Raw genomic sequence first — 17,101 nt, forward strand, 5'->3', positions numbered from 1 at the left:
TGAACAAATACTTTGTGTCTTCCTTAGTGAAGACAAAACCAAATAACCTACCGGAAATACTAGTGGAACGAGGGTCTCGCGAGGAGGAACTCAAGGAAATCCTTATTAGACTGCAAATTGTGTTAAGGAAATTAGTGGGATTGTAGGCCGATAAATCCCCAAGGCTCGACAGTCTGCATCCCAGAGTATTTAAGGAAGTATCCCTAGAAATAGTGGATGCATTGGTGATCATTTTCCAACAGTCTATCGACTCTGGATCAGTTCTTATGGACTGGAGGGTAGCTAATGTAACACCACTTTTTAAAAAAGGAGCGAGCAAACAGGGAATTATAGACCGGTCAGCCTGACATCGGTGATGGGGAAAATGTTGGAATCAATTATTAAAGATGTAATAGCAGCGCATTTGGAAAGCAGTGACAGGATCGGTCCACGTCAGCATGGATTTATGAAAGGGAAATCATGCTTGACAAATCTTCTAGAATTTTTTGAGGATGTAACTGGTAGAGTGGACAAGGGGGAGCCAGTGGATGTGGTGTATTTAGACTCTTAAAAGGCTTTTGACAAGGTCCCACATAAGAGATTGGTGTGCAAAATTAAAGCACATGGTATTGGGGTAATGTGCTGACGTGGATAGAGAACTGGTTGGCAGACAGGAAGCAGAGAGTAGGAATAAACGGGTCCTTTTCAGAATGGCAGGCAGTGACTAGTTCAGTGCTGGGACCCCAGCTATTTACAATATACATTAATGATTTAGATGAAGGAATTGAGTGTAATACCTCTAAGTTTGCAGATGACACTAAACTGGGTGGCAGTGTGAGCTGTGAGGAGGATGCCAAGAGGCTGCAGGGTAACTTGGACAGGTTAGGTGAGTGGGCAAATACATGGCAGATGTGGTATAATGTGGATAAATGTGCAGTTATCCACTTTGGTGGTAAAAACAGGAGGGCTGCTTATTATCTGAATAGTGACAGATTCGGAAAAGGGGAGGTGCAATGAGACCTGGGTGTCATGGTACATCAGTCATTGAAGGTTGGCATACAGGTGCAGCAGATGGTGAAGGTGGCAAATGGCATGCTGGCCTTCATAGCAAGAGGATTCGAGTGTAGGAGTAGGGAGGTCTTACTACAATTGTACAGGGCTTTGGTAAGGCCACACCTTGAATATTGTGTGTAGTTTTGGTCTCCTAATCTGGAAGGACATTCTTGCTCTTGAGGGAGTGCAGCGAAGGTTCACCAGACTGATTCCTGGGATGACAGGAGTGACAAATGAAGAAAGACTGGATCAACTGGGCTTGTTTTCAATGGAATTTAGAAGAATGAGAGGGGATCTCATAGAAACACATAAAATTCTGACGGGATTGGACAGGTTAGATGCAGGAAGAATGTTCCCGATTTTGGGGAAGTCCAGAACCAGGGGTCACAGTCTAAGGATAAGGGGTAAGCCATTTAGGATCGAGATGAGGAGAAACTTCTTCACTCAGAGTTGTGGGCATGTGGAATTCTCTACCACAGAAAGTTGTTGGGGCCAGTTCGTTAGACATATTCAAAAGGGAGTTAAATGTGGCCCCCACGCCTAAGGGGATCAAGGGGTATGGAGAGAAAGCTCCCTCCCTCCCCCCAGTCGCTCGCTTTCTTTCCCTCCCTCCAGTCGCTCGCCCTCCCTGTCGCTTGCCCACCCTCGCTCCCCCCAGTCGCTCGCTCTCCCTCCCTCCCCCCAGTCGCTCGCTCGCTCTCCCTCCTTCCCTCCCCCCAGTCGCTCGCTTGCTCGCCCTCCCTCCTTCCCCCGTCGCTTGCTCGCTCGCCCTCCCTCCCTCCCCCCAGTCGCTCGCTCGCCCTCCCTCCCCCCAGTCGCTCGCTCGCTCTCCCTCCCTCCCACCCAGTCGCTCGCTCGCTCTCCCTCCCTCCCAGTCGCTCGCTCGCTCTCCCTCCCTCCCAGTCGCTCGCTCGCTCTCCCTCCCTCCCAGTCGCTCGCTCGCTCTCCCCCCGGTGTCTCTATCCATATAAAGCGTCTCCCTCTCCTGTGTTCCTCCCCCCAGACTCGCTCCCTCGCCCTCCCCCCACACTCACTCACTCCCTCGCCCTCCCCCCACACTTGCTTGCTCGCCCCCCCCATACTCGTTCGCTCACTCGTCCTCCCCCACCCCCCCACACTCGCTCGTTCTCTCACTCTCCCAGTATATCACTCTCGCTCTCTTTCCCCAGTATGTCTCTCTCGCTCGCTTTCCCTTTCCCCAGTATGTGACTCTCACGCTCTCTTTCCCCAGTATATCTCTCTCTCTCACTCTCTTTCCCCAGTATATCTCTCTCTCTCACTCTCTTTCCCCAGTATATCTCTCTCTCTCACTCGCTTTCCCCAGTATATCTCTCTCTCTCTCTCTTTCTTTCCCCAGTATATCTCTCTCTCTCTCTTTCCCCAGTATATCTCTCTCGCTCTCTTTCCCCAGTATATCTCTCTCTCGCTCTCTCTTTCCCCAGTATATCTTTCTCGCTCTCTCTCTTTCCCCAGTATATCTCTCTCGCTCTCTCTTTCCCCAGTATATCTCTCTCGCTCTCTCTCTTTCCCCAGTATATCTCTCTCGCTCTCTCTCTTTCCCCAGTATATCTCTCTCGCTCTCTCTCTTTCCCCAGTATATCTCTCTCGCTCGCTCTCTTTCCCCAGTATATCTTTCTCGCTCTCTCTCTTTCCCCAGTATATCTCTCTCGCTCTCTCTCTTTCCCCAGTATATCTCTCGCTCCAACCAAGCTCCCTCTCTCCCCCCTCAGGATCTCTCCCGCTCTCTCCCAGTCTGTCTCACGCTCTCACTCGTTGCTCCCCTGAGTCTCTCTTATCCCGGTCTCTCTCTCTCTCTCCCCCCAGTCTCTCTCCCCTCCCCCCCTCCCCCTCATCCCGGTCTCTCTCTCGCTCCCCCAGTCTCTCTCTCCACCACTCTTCCCCCCCCCCCCCCCCCAAATCTCTCTCCATCCATCTCCCCCAGTCGCTCCCTCTACCCCCCCCCCCCCCGCCATGTGCGTCTCCCTCTCGCTCTCTCCCCTCCAGACTCCCTCTCCTCTCCCCCAACCCCCCCCCCCCCCCCCGGCAGACTCCCTCTTCCCCCCCACCCCCAGTCTCCCTCTCCTCCTTCCCCCCCCAGTCTCCCTCTCCCCCCGTCTCTCTCGCGTCTCTCTCTCTCTTCCCCCCCCCCCCCCAGTTTCTCTCTCACCCTCTCTTCCACCAGTGTCTCTCTCGCTTTCTTCCCTGTCTCTTTCTTCTACCCCTCCCCCTCCCCCCTTGTCTCTCCATCCTCGTGGCCCTCTCTCTTCCCCCCTCTACGTCTCTCTCTCGCTCTTCCCCCCCCCCCCCCAGGTCGCTCTGTTCGCACCCCCCCCCACCCACGTCTGTCTCTCCCTCCTTCCCCCAGTGTCTCTCTTTCTCCCCCTCTCCCCAGTGTCTCTTCCCCATCTCTCTCATTCCTGTGTCTCGGTGTCTGTGTGTGTGTGTGTGTGTGTGTGTGTGTGTGTGTGTGTGTGTGTGTGTGTGTCAGTCTATCTCACACTCTCTCCCTCCCCAGTGTTTCTCTCTCTCCCTCAACGTCGCCCTTTCGCTCGCTTTCTCTCCATACCACCACCCCGTCGCTCTTTCTCCCCACAGCCAGTTCTCCCACGGAGCTGAAGAAAATGTAGCCACGTTGCAATGCACATGCGTGGCTCTGGGATATCGCACGCATGTGCAGAAGGCCGCAGAAATGGTTGTGTAGATAATCAGAGTTCGCATTCAGTACCTCGTGGCTCAGGGTCAGGCCTTTAGCGGGTTCCAGCGCGCAGGTCCCGAAATTGTTCCAGTGCACAGGCGCCAAAAATGTTTCCAATGCCGAAACCCGCTCCTGCGGGCCAAAAGAACGAGTTGTGGGATGCAATTAAAAAGTGCACCTGCGTGCTCCAGAGAGAGACAGAGGGGGAAGAGAGATACAGGTTATGAAAGTGGAGAAAAAGTTTGTACCCCCGTTTCTATCTCAAAGTGGAAGACAGAGGGAACAATAGCACAAAAATAGGAAACAACTGATCCTAATTCATCGCTAAGGCTGGGGAAAGATAACCTCATTGCCTTCTTGGGAGTTTAACCACTTTATTCACTTGCTTATGAGCTCCGTTTAGAATTAGGGTTAATTTTATTATTTTATGTTGTATGTTTAATGACAGCTTTGAAGAGGGAAAGAAAAACTTGGAGCAACATCTTTTGTCAAAGTTGCAATGAGTCTTGTAAGAATTTAAAGATTCTTAATGAACGTAGAAAAATAAATGTTAAAAACACGCCCTCCTCCCCCCGCCCCGCCCCCAACCTAAATTTTGATTTTGGAAGAAACAAGCAAAAACAATTTTCCCCTTATCTAAACAAGTTTCAACTGGTCCAAATGCTTTCAAAGAGGCTCTGAATTGCTTAAAACATTTTAAAATTGAAATTTCTCAATATTTGATTTTGAATGACAGTGAAAGTGAGTAGCTTACAAACCTTACTGTTGGGGGGGGGGGGGGAGGGCAGGCGAGAATTTGCAGGAGTTATTTATTACTTTAAAAAAATATATTAAGACATTTATTTAGGAAGAGAACCAAAAAAGGGGAAAAACACAATCTATTTTATTTTGTCTGTCGTTTTAAGTCCGAACAAGTCCCAGGAATAATGTAAATATAGATATCCTCTTAAACATTTAGTGGAGTATTAATAGTAACAAGAGTTATGTAATGATGTATAAACATTCCAGGAAGCTACTTTAGAAGAAACTATTATTTGCTTATTGACAAAGATACAGAAAATACTTTGATTAAACTGATAATGTAGAATTCGAATTTGGTATAAATGTTTGAAATAGATTAAAAATTGAGAATACAATGAAGTTTGTTTCCCGCTGCTCAATTACAAAATACCTAAAATAATTCAACAACTTTGCATGACAAGAGCAGGGATTAATATTGGAGAATTTTTGAGAGAAAAACATTAGAAGCAAAATTCGTAAATTAACATCTTTACGTCACTATATTAGTAAACATTTCCAAGTCAGTCTGATTGGTTCTCCTGTCCTGGAAGAAAGAGGAATGTTTATTTCTACTAAATCATAGCTTTTCCTGCTTTTTGTTTTTAATTCGGTAACACAAATTGTGTATGTATTTTTCTGCATTTGTGAATAAGTGCTGCATTTCTGACATGTTACATGAGGGTGCGCTGGTTCAAAAAGACAATGTTTATTAATGGAAGTGATTGACGTTGAAAATATAGATACGCGTTCTTGTTCAATTCTAAAGACTACAGCACTTTATATTTGTTGGCTATCTGGTTGAATTGTGATTAATATTCTAATCACTTATGTGGCCGTACAGCACGTCAGCACCAGAAAAGCCTCTGCTCCTGTTGCTTGTTCAGCCATTGCTATAGTGACATGAGGGGTGGGCTAATACATTGACAACTTTAAAATTAATACTAATTGCACAAATAGATGTGCCTTTTTCAGTTCACTCTTGGTTTTTGGATTGTTTGTCAATGCATAACCAGGTAACTGAGTAACGTTTCTGAAGTATTATGCATTTCTTTTATATCCTTGTCATTTCTGACAAGTAGTTTTTTTTTAAATAGTTTGTACATGATGAACTAAAAGCTTTTAATTAATTCTATCAAGAAACTTGCAGAATTGGTATGTAAATAACAAATTAATTTCAATATAGATAAGTTAAGGTGGTGCATTTTGGTAGGAGGAATAAGGAGACTTACTCCTTGAACAAGAAGAATCTAATGGAGTAGAGGTGCAAAGGGGTGTGGAGTATATATTCACAAATCATTAAAAGTAGCAACACAGGTTAAAAAAATGCCATAAAAGTGCAAATAAAGCACCAAGGTTCATTTCTAGAGGAATAGAATTCAAAAGCAGAGAGGTTATGTTAAACCTGTATCAAACCTTGTCTGATTGTCCCATGATTTGAGACGGTGAGGTGGCAATATCGCATTCATGTATATATGCATTTAAGTGGCTGCTGTTGTTGTTGGTAAAAGTTGTTGTTGTAAAAGTTGCCCATGGACGAAAAGGTCACACTCAAAGGAGTTTATGGTCCACTCAGTACAAAAAAAAGGAGGGATATTGGTCAGGACCTTAAATTACATCATTAACAGGGTCCTTATAACATGAATTACCAGCCCTAAATGGCTGCAGAGAGATTGATTTGTACTTGCAGCACAAATCCAACAATTTCTTGACAATCATGGGGAGGTTGACGGCAAGCTCCCGTTTTTATGAGGCCAACGGTGGAGCAGCACAAATTGTCCAGCTGTGTGTGGCAATTCACAACTCATGGCGTATGGCAAATGGTTCTGCCTTGCTTTTGTATTTCAATGCAATAGTATCCAGACTCTGATTTATAATAGACCTGTTATTATTATATTCAGAATACTAGGACTAACTAAACTCCCATGCACCTGAAACCCATTTATGTATGTGACAGGAAGCATGCATTTGGATTCACATTCCCCTACTCCATACTACTTGTAGATGTGCATCCTTTGCTGGCCACCAGATAAACCTAGGAACAGAAGTAGGCCATTCAGCCGGTTGAGCCTATTCCGCCTTTCGATTAGATCATGGCTAATCTATACCTGAACTTCATTTGCCTATCTTGGCTCCATATCCCTTGATACCTCTGCTCCGCAAAAATACATAAATATCAGGTCTGGAAAGTTTCAATTGACCCAACATCCATTGCGTTTTGGGGAGAGTTCCAGATTTCCATTACCTTTTATGTGAAAAAGTGCTTTCTCTCCTAAATGGTCCAGCTCTAATTTCAAGATTATGCTCCCACCAGAGTAATTAATTTCTCTGTATCTACCCTACTGAATCCTTTTATTATTTTAAAAGACTTTGATTAGATCACCCATTAACCTTTTCAACTTAAGAGAATACAAACCAATTTAATGCTGCCTGTCCTCAGAATTTAACACTCCAAGCTCTGGTATCATTCTGATGAATCTGCACTCCATCCACTTCCAAGGCCGATATATCCTTCTCAAGGTGCAGTGCCCAAACTGAACACAGTACTCCAGATAAGGTCTCATCAAGGCTCGATAGAATTGAAACTGGGATTGAGATAAAGGCCAACATTCCATTATCCTTTTTGATTGCTTTATGTCTATTAGCTTTAAATGATTTGTATACTAGGATTCGCAAATCTCTTTGCTGCTTTACAGTTTCTCACCATTTAGAACATATTCCAATTTATCTTTCGTGGGTCCAAAGTGGATGACCTCACACTTGCCCACTGTCTGTCAGTCATAGATTTGCCCACTCACTTAATCTGTCTATGTCCCTTTGCAACTTCCTGCTCCCATCTGAACTACTTACTGTCCATCCTAATTTAGTGATATGTGCAAACTAGAATATACAACTCTCTATCCCTTCATGCAAGTCATTAATAAATATAGTGAAAAGTTGAGGCTCCAGAACATATCCCTGGGAAACACCACTTGTTACATCCTGCCAATCTGAGTACATACCCTTTATCTCCACTGTCTCCTACCTCCCAACCAATTTCCAAACCAAGTTAATTCCACGCGCTCTCATTTTTGCTAATAAGCTTCTGTGTGGCACTATAGGAGAGGTGATCAGCATTGCAATGTTGTAGCCCCATCTTCTTCCCACACAGCTCTCCACTGGGAATGTGGGATTGGTGAATTAACCCTCATGTCAATTATATTGCCCTAGAGGGTTAATTCAACAATTTTGTCCTAACAGCCCACTATATCTGTAAAGTCCTGACCCTGCAGTACAGACTTACACGAGGCACATGCTGAAGCCAAGGTCACTCTGGACCTGCACCTTTATTTCACAGCTCTCGAGTGCTACACTTGCCCGAGACCTGCCTTTATATACCTGTGTGGAACAGGTATGCAGTGTCTCCTGCAAGTGCACCCCTGGTGGTAAAGTATGCTTGAGGTTTCAGGTCATATCTAGTTACAAATCATGTAGAGCATGGCAAGATAGAGTTATATACAGTAGTGTGAGATACATGACATCACCCTCCCCCAAGGTCTTATTGTCTTTATAAATTCAGTCTCTCAGGTGGTCTACACTCTCGCATGGAGCGTCTTAGTTGTGGTTCAGTTGTTGCCTTGGTGCCTGTTTTTCTTCCGGTGTGATTGCTGGCATCTCGCCTGGGCTGTCTGTTGAGACTGCCCTTTCCTCAGGTTGTTCCCTCTGTCTGTCCACCAGGTGTGGTGAGAGTTCCACATTGTAGTCTGCCTCTGGTTCTGCAGTGTTGTTGGTGAATCTACTTTTTACTTGGTCTACATGCCTCCGGCAGGTTTGGCCATTGTCCATTTGTACAACCAGTAGCCCGTTTCCTTCCTTGCCTGTTACTGTCCCTGCAAGCCATTTGGGACCCTTGCCATAGTTTAGCACAAACACTTTGTCCCCTATCTCATTCCACCTCCCCCTCGAATTTCGGTCATGGTACTCAGTTAGCTTCCGGCGCTTTGCCTCAACAATTTCATGCATGTCTGGGAGGATTAACGAGAGCCTAGTCTTTAAGGTCTGTTTCATCAATAGTTGCGCGGGGGGAACCCCAGTCAACGAATGCGGACGAGATCTGTATGCCAGCAGCAGTCGCGACAGTTGGCTCTGCAGCGTGGGACCTTGGATTTTTAGTATACCTTGTTCAACGATTTGCACTGCTCGCTCCGCCTGGCCATTGGAGGCCGGCTTGAACGGTGCTGTCGTAATGTGATTTATGCCGTGGTCAACTATAAAATCTTGAAATTCTGCGCTGGTGAAGCACGGACCATTATCACTGACCAATGCGTCAGGAATTCCGTGCGTTGCAAACATGGTTCTAAGGCTCTCCACAGTGGTGGAGGTGGTGCTCGAGTTTAAAATCGTGCACTCGATCCACTTTGAAAATGCAGACGACTACGGGGAACATTTTGCCCGCATAGTCTACATGCACCCGCGAACACGGTTTGGTGGGCCGGGGGCATTACTGAGTTTGGCACAAATGGTGCACCGCCGGACGCAGAGCTCCAAGTCCGCGTCAATGCCAGGCCACCAGATGTGGGATCTGGCTATGGCCTTCATAAGGACGATCCCCGGATGCTCGCGGTGGAGCTCCTGAACAAACGCCTCTATGCCTCGCAAGGGCATAACTACTTGGCTGCCCCACATCAGGCAGTGTGCCTGTAGTGATAGTTCATGCATGCGCCTATGGAAAGGTTTGATCTCCTCGGGGCAGGCATCGCGAGCCTCTGCCCAGTCACCAGTTAAAACACATCTTTTGACTAAGGATAACGTGGGGTCACTGGTCGTCCAGGCTCTGATTTGGCGAGCCGTCATGGGCGAACCTGTGCATTCAAAGGCATTGATTGCCATGACCATCTCACAGTCCTGTTCATCGGACCCTTCCATGGTCGCCAGGGGTAGCCTGCGAAGCGCGTCGGCACAGTTGTCTGTGCCTGGTCTGTGCCTTATTGTGTAGTCGTAAGACGCCAGCATGAGTGCCCACCGCTGAATGCGCGCCGAGGCATTGGCGTTTATTGCCTTGCACTCGGATAGCAGGGATGCGAGGGGTTTGTGGTCGGTTTCGAACGCGAACTTGGCCCCGAAAAAGGTATTGGTGCATCTTTTTGACACCGTACACGCACGAGAGCGCCTCCTTCTCAACCATACTGTACCCGCGCTCCGCCCGCGAAAGTGACCTGGAGGCATAAGCAATGGGTTGTAAGTTACCCGCATCATTGACATGCTGTAAAACGCACCCGACCCCGTACGCTGACGCATCACTTGTAAGAACAAGCTTTTTACCTGGGTCAAAAAAGGCTAAAACACTGTTGGAACATAGAAGGTTGGGTGCCTTATTGAAGGCGCATTCTTGGGCCCCAATCGCACCCCTTTCTGAGTAGCACGTGGAGAGGCTCCAGCAGCGTGCTCAAGTTCTGCATAAAGTTCCCAAAGTAATTGAGTAGCTGAGAAAGGCGCGCAGTTCTGAGACATTCCGGGGCCTGGGTGCCAGACGAATTGCTTCTGTTTTGGACTCTGTTGGGCGGATTCCATCAGCGGCAATCCTTCTGTCCAAAAATTCAACCTCGGGCGCGAGAAACAGACACTTGGATTTCTTAACTCTTAGGCCTACCCGATCCAATCAACTTAGTACTTCCTCCAAATTGTGGAGATGTGAGTCGGTGTCCCTGCCCGTGATGAGTATGTCATCTTGAAACACAACCGTCCCCGGGATGGATTTGAGCAGACTCTCCATGTTGCGCTGGAATATAGCAGCTGCCGACCTGATGCCGAATGGGCATCGATTGTACATGAAAAGGCCTCGATGTGTGTTGATGGTGGTGCGTAGCTTAGACTCGGTCAGTTCTTGCGTCATATACGCAGATGTAAGATCTAGTTTAGAGAAAAGTTTTCCTCCAGCCAATGTGGCAAATAGGTCCTCCGCTCTGGGCAGCAGGTATTGGTCCTGTAGGGAGACTCTGTTTATGGTAGACTTGTAATCCCCACAGATTCGTACGGATCCATCAGGCTTCATGACAGGACGGTGGGACTTGCCCAGCTGCTAAATTCCATGGGTGAGATAATGCCTTCCCGCAGAAGCCGGTCTAGTTCGTGTTCAATCTTTTCCCTCATCACATAAGGCACAGCTCTAGCCTTGTGATGGACCGGTCTGGCATCCTGTGTGATGTAGATTCTAACTTTAGCCCCTTTGAAGGTGCCCACACCTGGCTGAAAGAGATGTTCAAAACGTCTTAGAACTGTTGAGCAGAAAGTCCGTTCTTCTGACGACATGGCGTGAACATCATCCCATTTCCAATTTAGTTTTGCCAGCCAGCTTCTCTCCAACAGTGCTGGGAGATCTCCAGGGACAATCCACAGGGGAAGTCGGTTCACCGTCCCTTTGTGTGTGACTGAAAGCATGGCGCTGCCAAGGAGTGGGATGATTTCTTTGGTATAAGTCCTTCGTTTGGTGTCGATCCTTGTGAGTTTTGGTCTGTTGCTTTTGAGCGGCCACAGCTGCTCAAATTGTTGGACGCTCACGAGAGATTGACTAGCTCCAGTGTCCAGTTCCATGTTGACGGGTATCCCGTTGAGTAGGACTCTCATCATTATTGGAGGAATCTTGTTGTAGGAGCAGTGGCCATTGATCGTGTTGACCCGCTGTACCTCGGTCCCCACCGCCTTCTGGTCCGCTTTCCGACCCTTCCGATTCGTATACCAGCCAAGCTGCTGTTTTTCTGCACACGTGGGCCAGATGCCCTGTATAGTTGCAGTTTCTGCAAACAGCATACTGAAATCGACACCCCCTTGTTGAGTGCCTTCCCCCACATCTCCAGCACAGACCGCTTCCATTGTTTCCGAAGGATGAGCTGCGTCTGGCTGATCTCTCTTGAGCTTCTCTCGTCTGTAGTCGATTGCTCGCACTGTGGGTTGATGAGGTGTGAACAGTCGTTCATGTGGCCCTTGATGGCTTCTGGCGCCACTGCCTGCTGTTGAAGGCCTGCTCTCCTGCCTTTGTCTGTGTGTGGGGGTTGCGGCTTGTTTCACGCTGTGAACCTCTTGTTCTGATGGTTCATTAGTTGTCGTACCCGCAGTATAGATCAACCTCGTTTCTTCTTCTCCTGCCAAGAATGTCTGTGCAACCAGTGCTGCTGTCTCTAGGGTCAAGTTCTTGGTCTCTATAAGCTTTCGGAATATGCCTGCGTGGCCTATTCCTTCAATAAAAAAGTCTCTCAGTACTTCGCTCCTTAGTTCATCGGAGAACTCACATAAACTAACCAGCCTCCGAAGTTCCGCCACAAAGTCGGGTATGCTCTGGCCCACACAGCGTCTACAGTTGTAGAACCTGTGTCTGGCCATGTGTAGGCTGCTCGCTGGCTTCAGGTAGTCTCTCACCAGTGTGCTCAACTCCTCAAACGACTTGCTTGCTGGTTTCTCGGTTGCCAGCAGGTCCTTCATTAAGGTGTATGTTTTCAAGCCACAGCTGGTCCAGAGATGGGCTCTTCTCTTGTCTGCCTTATCATCGCCCAACCAGTCTTTGGTTACAAAGCTTTGCTGGAGCCTTTCTACAGAGTCCTCCCAATTGTCTCCAGTGTTGTATTTCTCATCTGAGCCGTTGGTAGCCATTCTGTGGATTCTGTGATCCCGTAACTCGTCACCACTATAAAGTCCTGACCCTGCAGTACAGACTTACACGAGGCACATACTGAAGTCAAGGTCACTCTGGACCTGCACTTTTATTTCACAGCTCTCGAGTGCCACACTTGCCGGAGACCTGCCTTTATATACCTGTGTGGAACAGGTATGCAGTGTCTCCTGCAAGTGCACCCCTGGTGGTGAAGTATGCTTGTGGTTACAGGTCATATCTAGTTACAGTTATGTATAGCATGGTAAGATACAGTTATATACAGTAGTGAGATACATGACAATATAAACTCTTCAGTGTATGCAATTACTTTCCACTTACCTTTACATTATCAGATTTCATCTCAAACTCTGTATACAGTCCTTTCAAAAAACCAGTGGTCCTTATAACCTATAAATAGAAAAGAAGAGTAACTCAACACATATTCAATTAACTATTACTAGTATCAATGGTTCGTCCTCCTCCGACACTACCCCTTTTCCCCTTCAAAACTAAGAATGGCGAGAGAGAGGGAAACCAGGGAATTATAGACCAGTTAACCTAACATCTGTTGTCAGGATATTGCTAGAAGACTGGATAAAGGCCAAACTCTGTCAAGCCCGTATGGTGGCTGATGTGCAACGGTCACCATACTTTTTAAAGATCCACGCACAGGCATCTTCCACCCCTCGAGTTCAGGACTGGAATATCGGGTCCTTCATTGAAACGTCTGCAAACTCATTCCTTCTGGTGTGGAAGCAAGTCATCCTCGTTCGAGGATCACCTATGATGATGAGAGTCTATAATTAAGGATAGGGTGACTGAACACCTCAAACATTTTCAGTTGATCAGAGACAGCCAGCATGGATTTGTAAAAGGTAGGTTATGACTGACAAACCTGACTGAGTTTTTGAAGGTGACTAAAGAAGTGGACAGGGGAATGTCTATGGATGTTATTTATATGGACTTCCAGAGGCATTTGATAAAGTCCCACATAAGAGACTGTTATTGAAGGTAGAAGCCCATAGAATTCAGGACAAATTATTGACCTGGTTAGGAAATTAGCTGAGCGGCAGGGAGACAGACAGTAGGGATAATGGGTAGGTACTCTAATTGGTAGGATGTGACTAGTGGTGTCCCGCAGGGATCTGTGTTGGGGCCTCAACGATTCATTATTTATTAACTTACATGATGGCATAGAAAGTCATATATCCAAATTTGCTGATGAAATAAAGATAGGTGGGATTGTAGGCAGTGTAGATGAAAGCATAAAGTTCCCAAGGGATATTGACAGATTAAGTGAATGGACAAAACTCTGGCAAATGGATTTCAATGTAAGCAAATGTGAGGTCATATACTTTGGACCTAAAAAGGATAGAACAGGGTACTTTCTAAATGGTGAATGGCCAAAGAGACTTGGGAGTCCAGGTACATAGATTATTAAAATGTCATGAACATTAAATCAGAAATTAATCAAAAAGGCTAATGGAATGCTGGCCTTTATATCTAGAGGACTAGAATACAAGGGGGTAGAGGTTATGCTGCAGCTATACAAAACCCTGGTGAGACCGCACCTGGAGTACGGTTAGCAATTCTGGGCACCACATCTTAGGGAAGATATATTGGCCTTGGAGGGAGTGCAGCATAGGTTTACCAGAATAATGCCCGGACTTCAAAAGGTTAAGTTACGTGGGAAACATTACACAAATTAGGGTTGTATTCCCTAGAATTTAGAAGGTTAAGGGGTGATCTGATCGAAGTTTTCAAGATATTAAGGGGAACAGATAGTGTTGATAGAGAGAAACTATTTACGCTGGTTGGGGATTCTTGGACGAGGGAGCACAGTCTAAAAATTAAGAGCCAAACCTTTCAGGAGTGAAATTAGGAAACACTTCTACACAAAAAGAGTAGTAGAAGTTTGGAACTCTCTTCTGCAAATAGCAATTGATGCTAGATCAATTGTTAATTTTAAATCTGGGATTGTTAGCTTTTTGTTAACCAAAGATATTAAGGGATATGGGCCAAAGCATTTATTTCTGGTTTTTGGGTTTTTGCCTCTCCCAGATCACATGGCTCCAGTTGGGGTGGAATGTAGAATGTTTTAGTGTAGGAGGTGTCGCAATTGTGTAGGGCGGACTGGTTGGGCTGCGTGCTCTTTACCTTTCCGCCATTGTTCATTGGTTTATATGTAACCTTCAGAGCTGCTGACCGAGGGCCGTGCAGCTCTTTGTTGGCCGGTGCGGACACGATAGGCCGAAATGGCCTCCTTCCGCGCTGTAAATTTCTATAGGTGGGTAATATGGAGTTGGGTCACAGATCAGTCATGATCTCATTGAATGGCGAAACAGGCTCTAGGGTCTTAATGGCCTACTCCTGTTCCTATGCTGTCACACTCCCTCTTCAACAAACCTATTCTCAACCCTTTCATTCTCATCAACCAAGCCCCATCAAAAATCTCACAAGGTCCTCGAATATGTTGTCAGCTCCCAGCACCGTGTTCCACTGCCCCGAAACTCCATGTTCAAATTCCTCCAGTCCAGCTTCCATCCTTCTAACAGCACCAAAACAGACCTAACAAGTGTCACAAATGAAACCTCTATGAACACACTTTATCCCTCCTTTAGCTCTCCACAGTGTTCAACACACCGATCATGACATTCTTCTCCAATACTTCCTCTCTAGTTTGGTGGGACTGCCCTTATTTAGGTCACTCCACTCCAAAAGTAGCCAGAACAGTTTCACTAGTAGCCTCTTTTCCCACCTACTACCATTACCTCCAGGGTCACCCAATGATCAATCCTTGTTCCCTCTCTTTTTCCTCATCTACATGCTTCCCTTAGGACCATCATCAACAGACCTAGGGTCACAGCTTCCATCTGTTAGCCAATGATTATTGCAATCTAGCTGTACCTCTCCACGATTTCTCGACTCAGCAACTGCCTCTACACCGGCGGGGCAGACCGATTGTCGGATACCATTTCCTTTTTTAAAAAATGTCCTTCAAACCTAGCTCTTGGACCAAACTTTTGGTTACACCTCTGGTTCCATGCTCATTTTACACACACACCTGCCTCTGTAATCCAGCCGGGTAGGACTGCACTCGCCATGTTCCATTCTTATCTATCTACTCATTGCCAGTGAATCACTTGCAATGGTTTCTCACATCATTACCTCTGGTGTCCCTAAAGGATCTAGCCTTGGCCCCCTCCTATTTGTCATCTGCATGCTGCCCCTCGGTGACTTAATTTGAAAACATTGCCAGTTTCCACATATACGTTGACGACACCCAGCTCTACCTCACCACCACTTCTCTCGACCCCCCGCTGTCTCTAAATTATCAGACTGCCTGTCTGACACTAAGTTCTGGATGAGCAGAATTTCCTCCAACTAAATATTGGGAAGACCGTGTCTTTGGTCCCCGCCAAAAACTCTGTTCCCTAGCCACCGACTCTATCCCTCTTCCTAGCATTTGTCTGAGGCTGAACCAGACTGTTCGCAAACTTCGTGTCATATTTGACCCTTTAATGAGCTTCTGACCACATATCCGTGCCATAACGAAGATTGTCTATTTCCACCTCCATCTCATCACCCAAATCCGCCCCAGCTATCTGCTGCTGAAACCCTCATTCAAGCCTTTTTTTTTTTAAAACCTCATCCAAGCCTTTTTTACCCAACGCACTCCTGGCTGGCCTTCCATGTTCTTCCTTACGTAAACTTGAGATCATCCAAAACTCTGCTGCCTGTGTCCTAACGCGCACCAAGTTCCATGCACCCATTTCCCGTGTGCTAGCTGTCCTACACTGACTCCCAGTTAAACAACGCGATTTAAAATTCTCATCCTTGTTTTCAAATCCCTCAGTGGCCCCGCTCATCCCTACCTCTAATCTCCTCCAGCTCCACAACCCTCCGAGATATCTGCGCAATCTCTAATTCTGGCCTCTTGAGCATCCTGATTTTAGTCGCTCCACCATTGGTGGCCTGGCCTTCAGTTACCTTGGCTCTAAGTTCTGGAACTCACTCCCTAAACCTCTCTATCCTCCTTTAAAACGTTCCATAAAACCTACCTCATTGACCAAGCTTTCGGTCATCTGTCCTAATTTATCATTCTGTGGCTCCGTGTCAAATTGTTTGATAACGCTCCTGTGAAGCCCCTTAAGATGTTTTATGATGTTACAGGTGCGATCTAAATGCAGGTTGTTGTTGTAGTATCTTGGGATTTTTTTTTTTTACATAAATGCAAGTTATTGGGTGATATGGGCAATTACTTTGTCCAGACTAAAACACTTCAGTAAAAAGCAATGTATCTACTTGTAATAAATGTTAAATATAAAAATGCCAAAATAGTTATAAGTAATATTCCATCCTATAAAAAGGAATTGCAGGTAAATTAAAAAGTAATTTAAGTTGAAAGAGAAATACTGACAGATTCCCACTAGTCTTGACAGATAATGCAGCCTCCCGGGTGTGTATGATGTGCACACGCACCCAAAGAGGCCTCACAAATGCTGGTTGTTGGTGGGCGATGCACATGCACGGAGAACCGGCTTTTACGATCTGTCAAAATTTATTTTGACAGATTGCATGCATCCCCGCAGGAAGGACATCCACAAGGCAGAGATTGGGCTATTTGCCCAGCAGATGTCCTTCAAACTCTTATGCCTGGTAAAAGCATGCATATAGCCTACTTTTACCAGCCTAAGAGTTTTAAAACATAGAAAAATGTAATTTAATCACATTAGGGCAAGTTTATTTTTAACCCTATTTTTATCAGCTGCCTGGGCCCCAAGCTCTGGAACATCCTCCCTAAACCTCTACACCTCCCTACCTCTCTTTGCTCCTTTAAGACCTACCTCTTTAAACAAACTTCTGATCATCTGCCTTAATTTCTTCTGTAGCTTGGTGTCAAATTTATCTCTGTCTGTAACACTGTTGTGAAGCACCTTAGGACATTTTACTATGTTAAAGGCGCTATATAA

General features: G+C 46.2%; 1 protein-coding gene across 4 annotated transcripts in view; it reads right to left on the reverse strand.

Annotated features, from left to right (window-relative positions):
* The window catches only part of traf3ip1 (TNF receptor-associated factor 3 interacting protein 1), a 302,416-nt gene that overhangs the window by 263,854 nt on the left and 21,461 nt on the right, over nt 1-17,101 (reverse strand). For all 4 annotated transcript variants that reach the window (XM_070876062.1, XM_070876063.1, XM_070876061.1 and 1 more), the window contains exon 2: nt 12,468-12,536. In XM_070876062.1, the coding sequence (XP_070732163.1) occupies nt 12,468-12,536 (69 nt within the window). The remainder of the gene's footprint in view (nt 1-12,467; nt 12,537-17,101) is intronic.

This window comes from Pristiophorus japonicus, chromosome 3 (assembly GCF_044704955.1).
Source record: "Pristiophorus japonicus isolate sPriJap1 chromosome 3, sPriJap1.hap1, whole genome shotgun sequence".
NCBI classification, from domain to species: Eukaryota; Metazoa; Chordata; class Chondrichthyes; family Pristiophoridae; genus Pristiophorus; species Pristiophorus japonicus.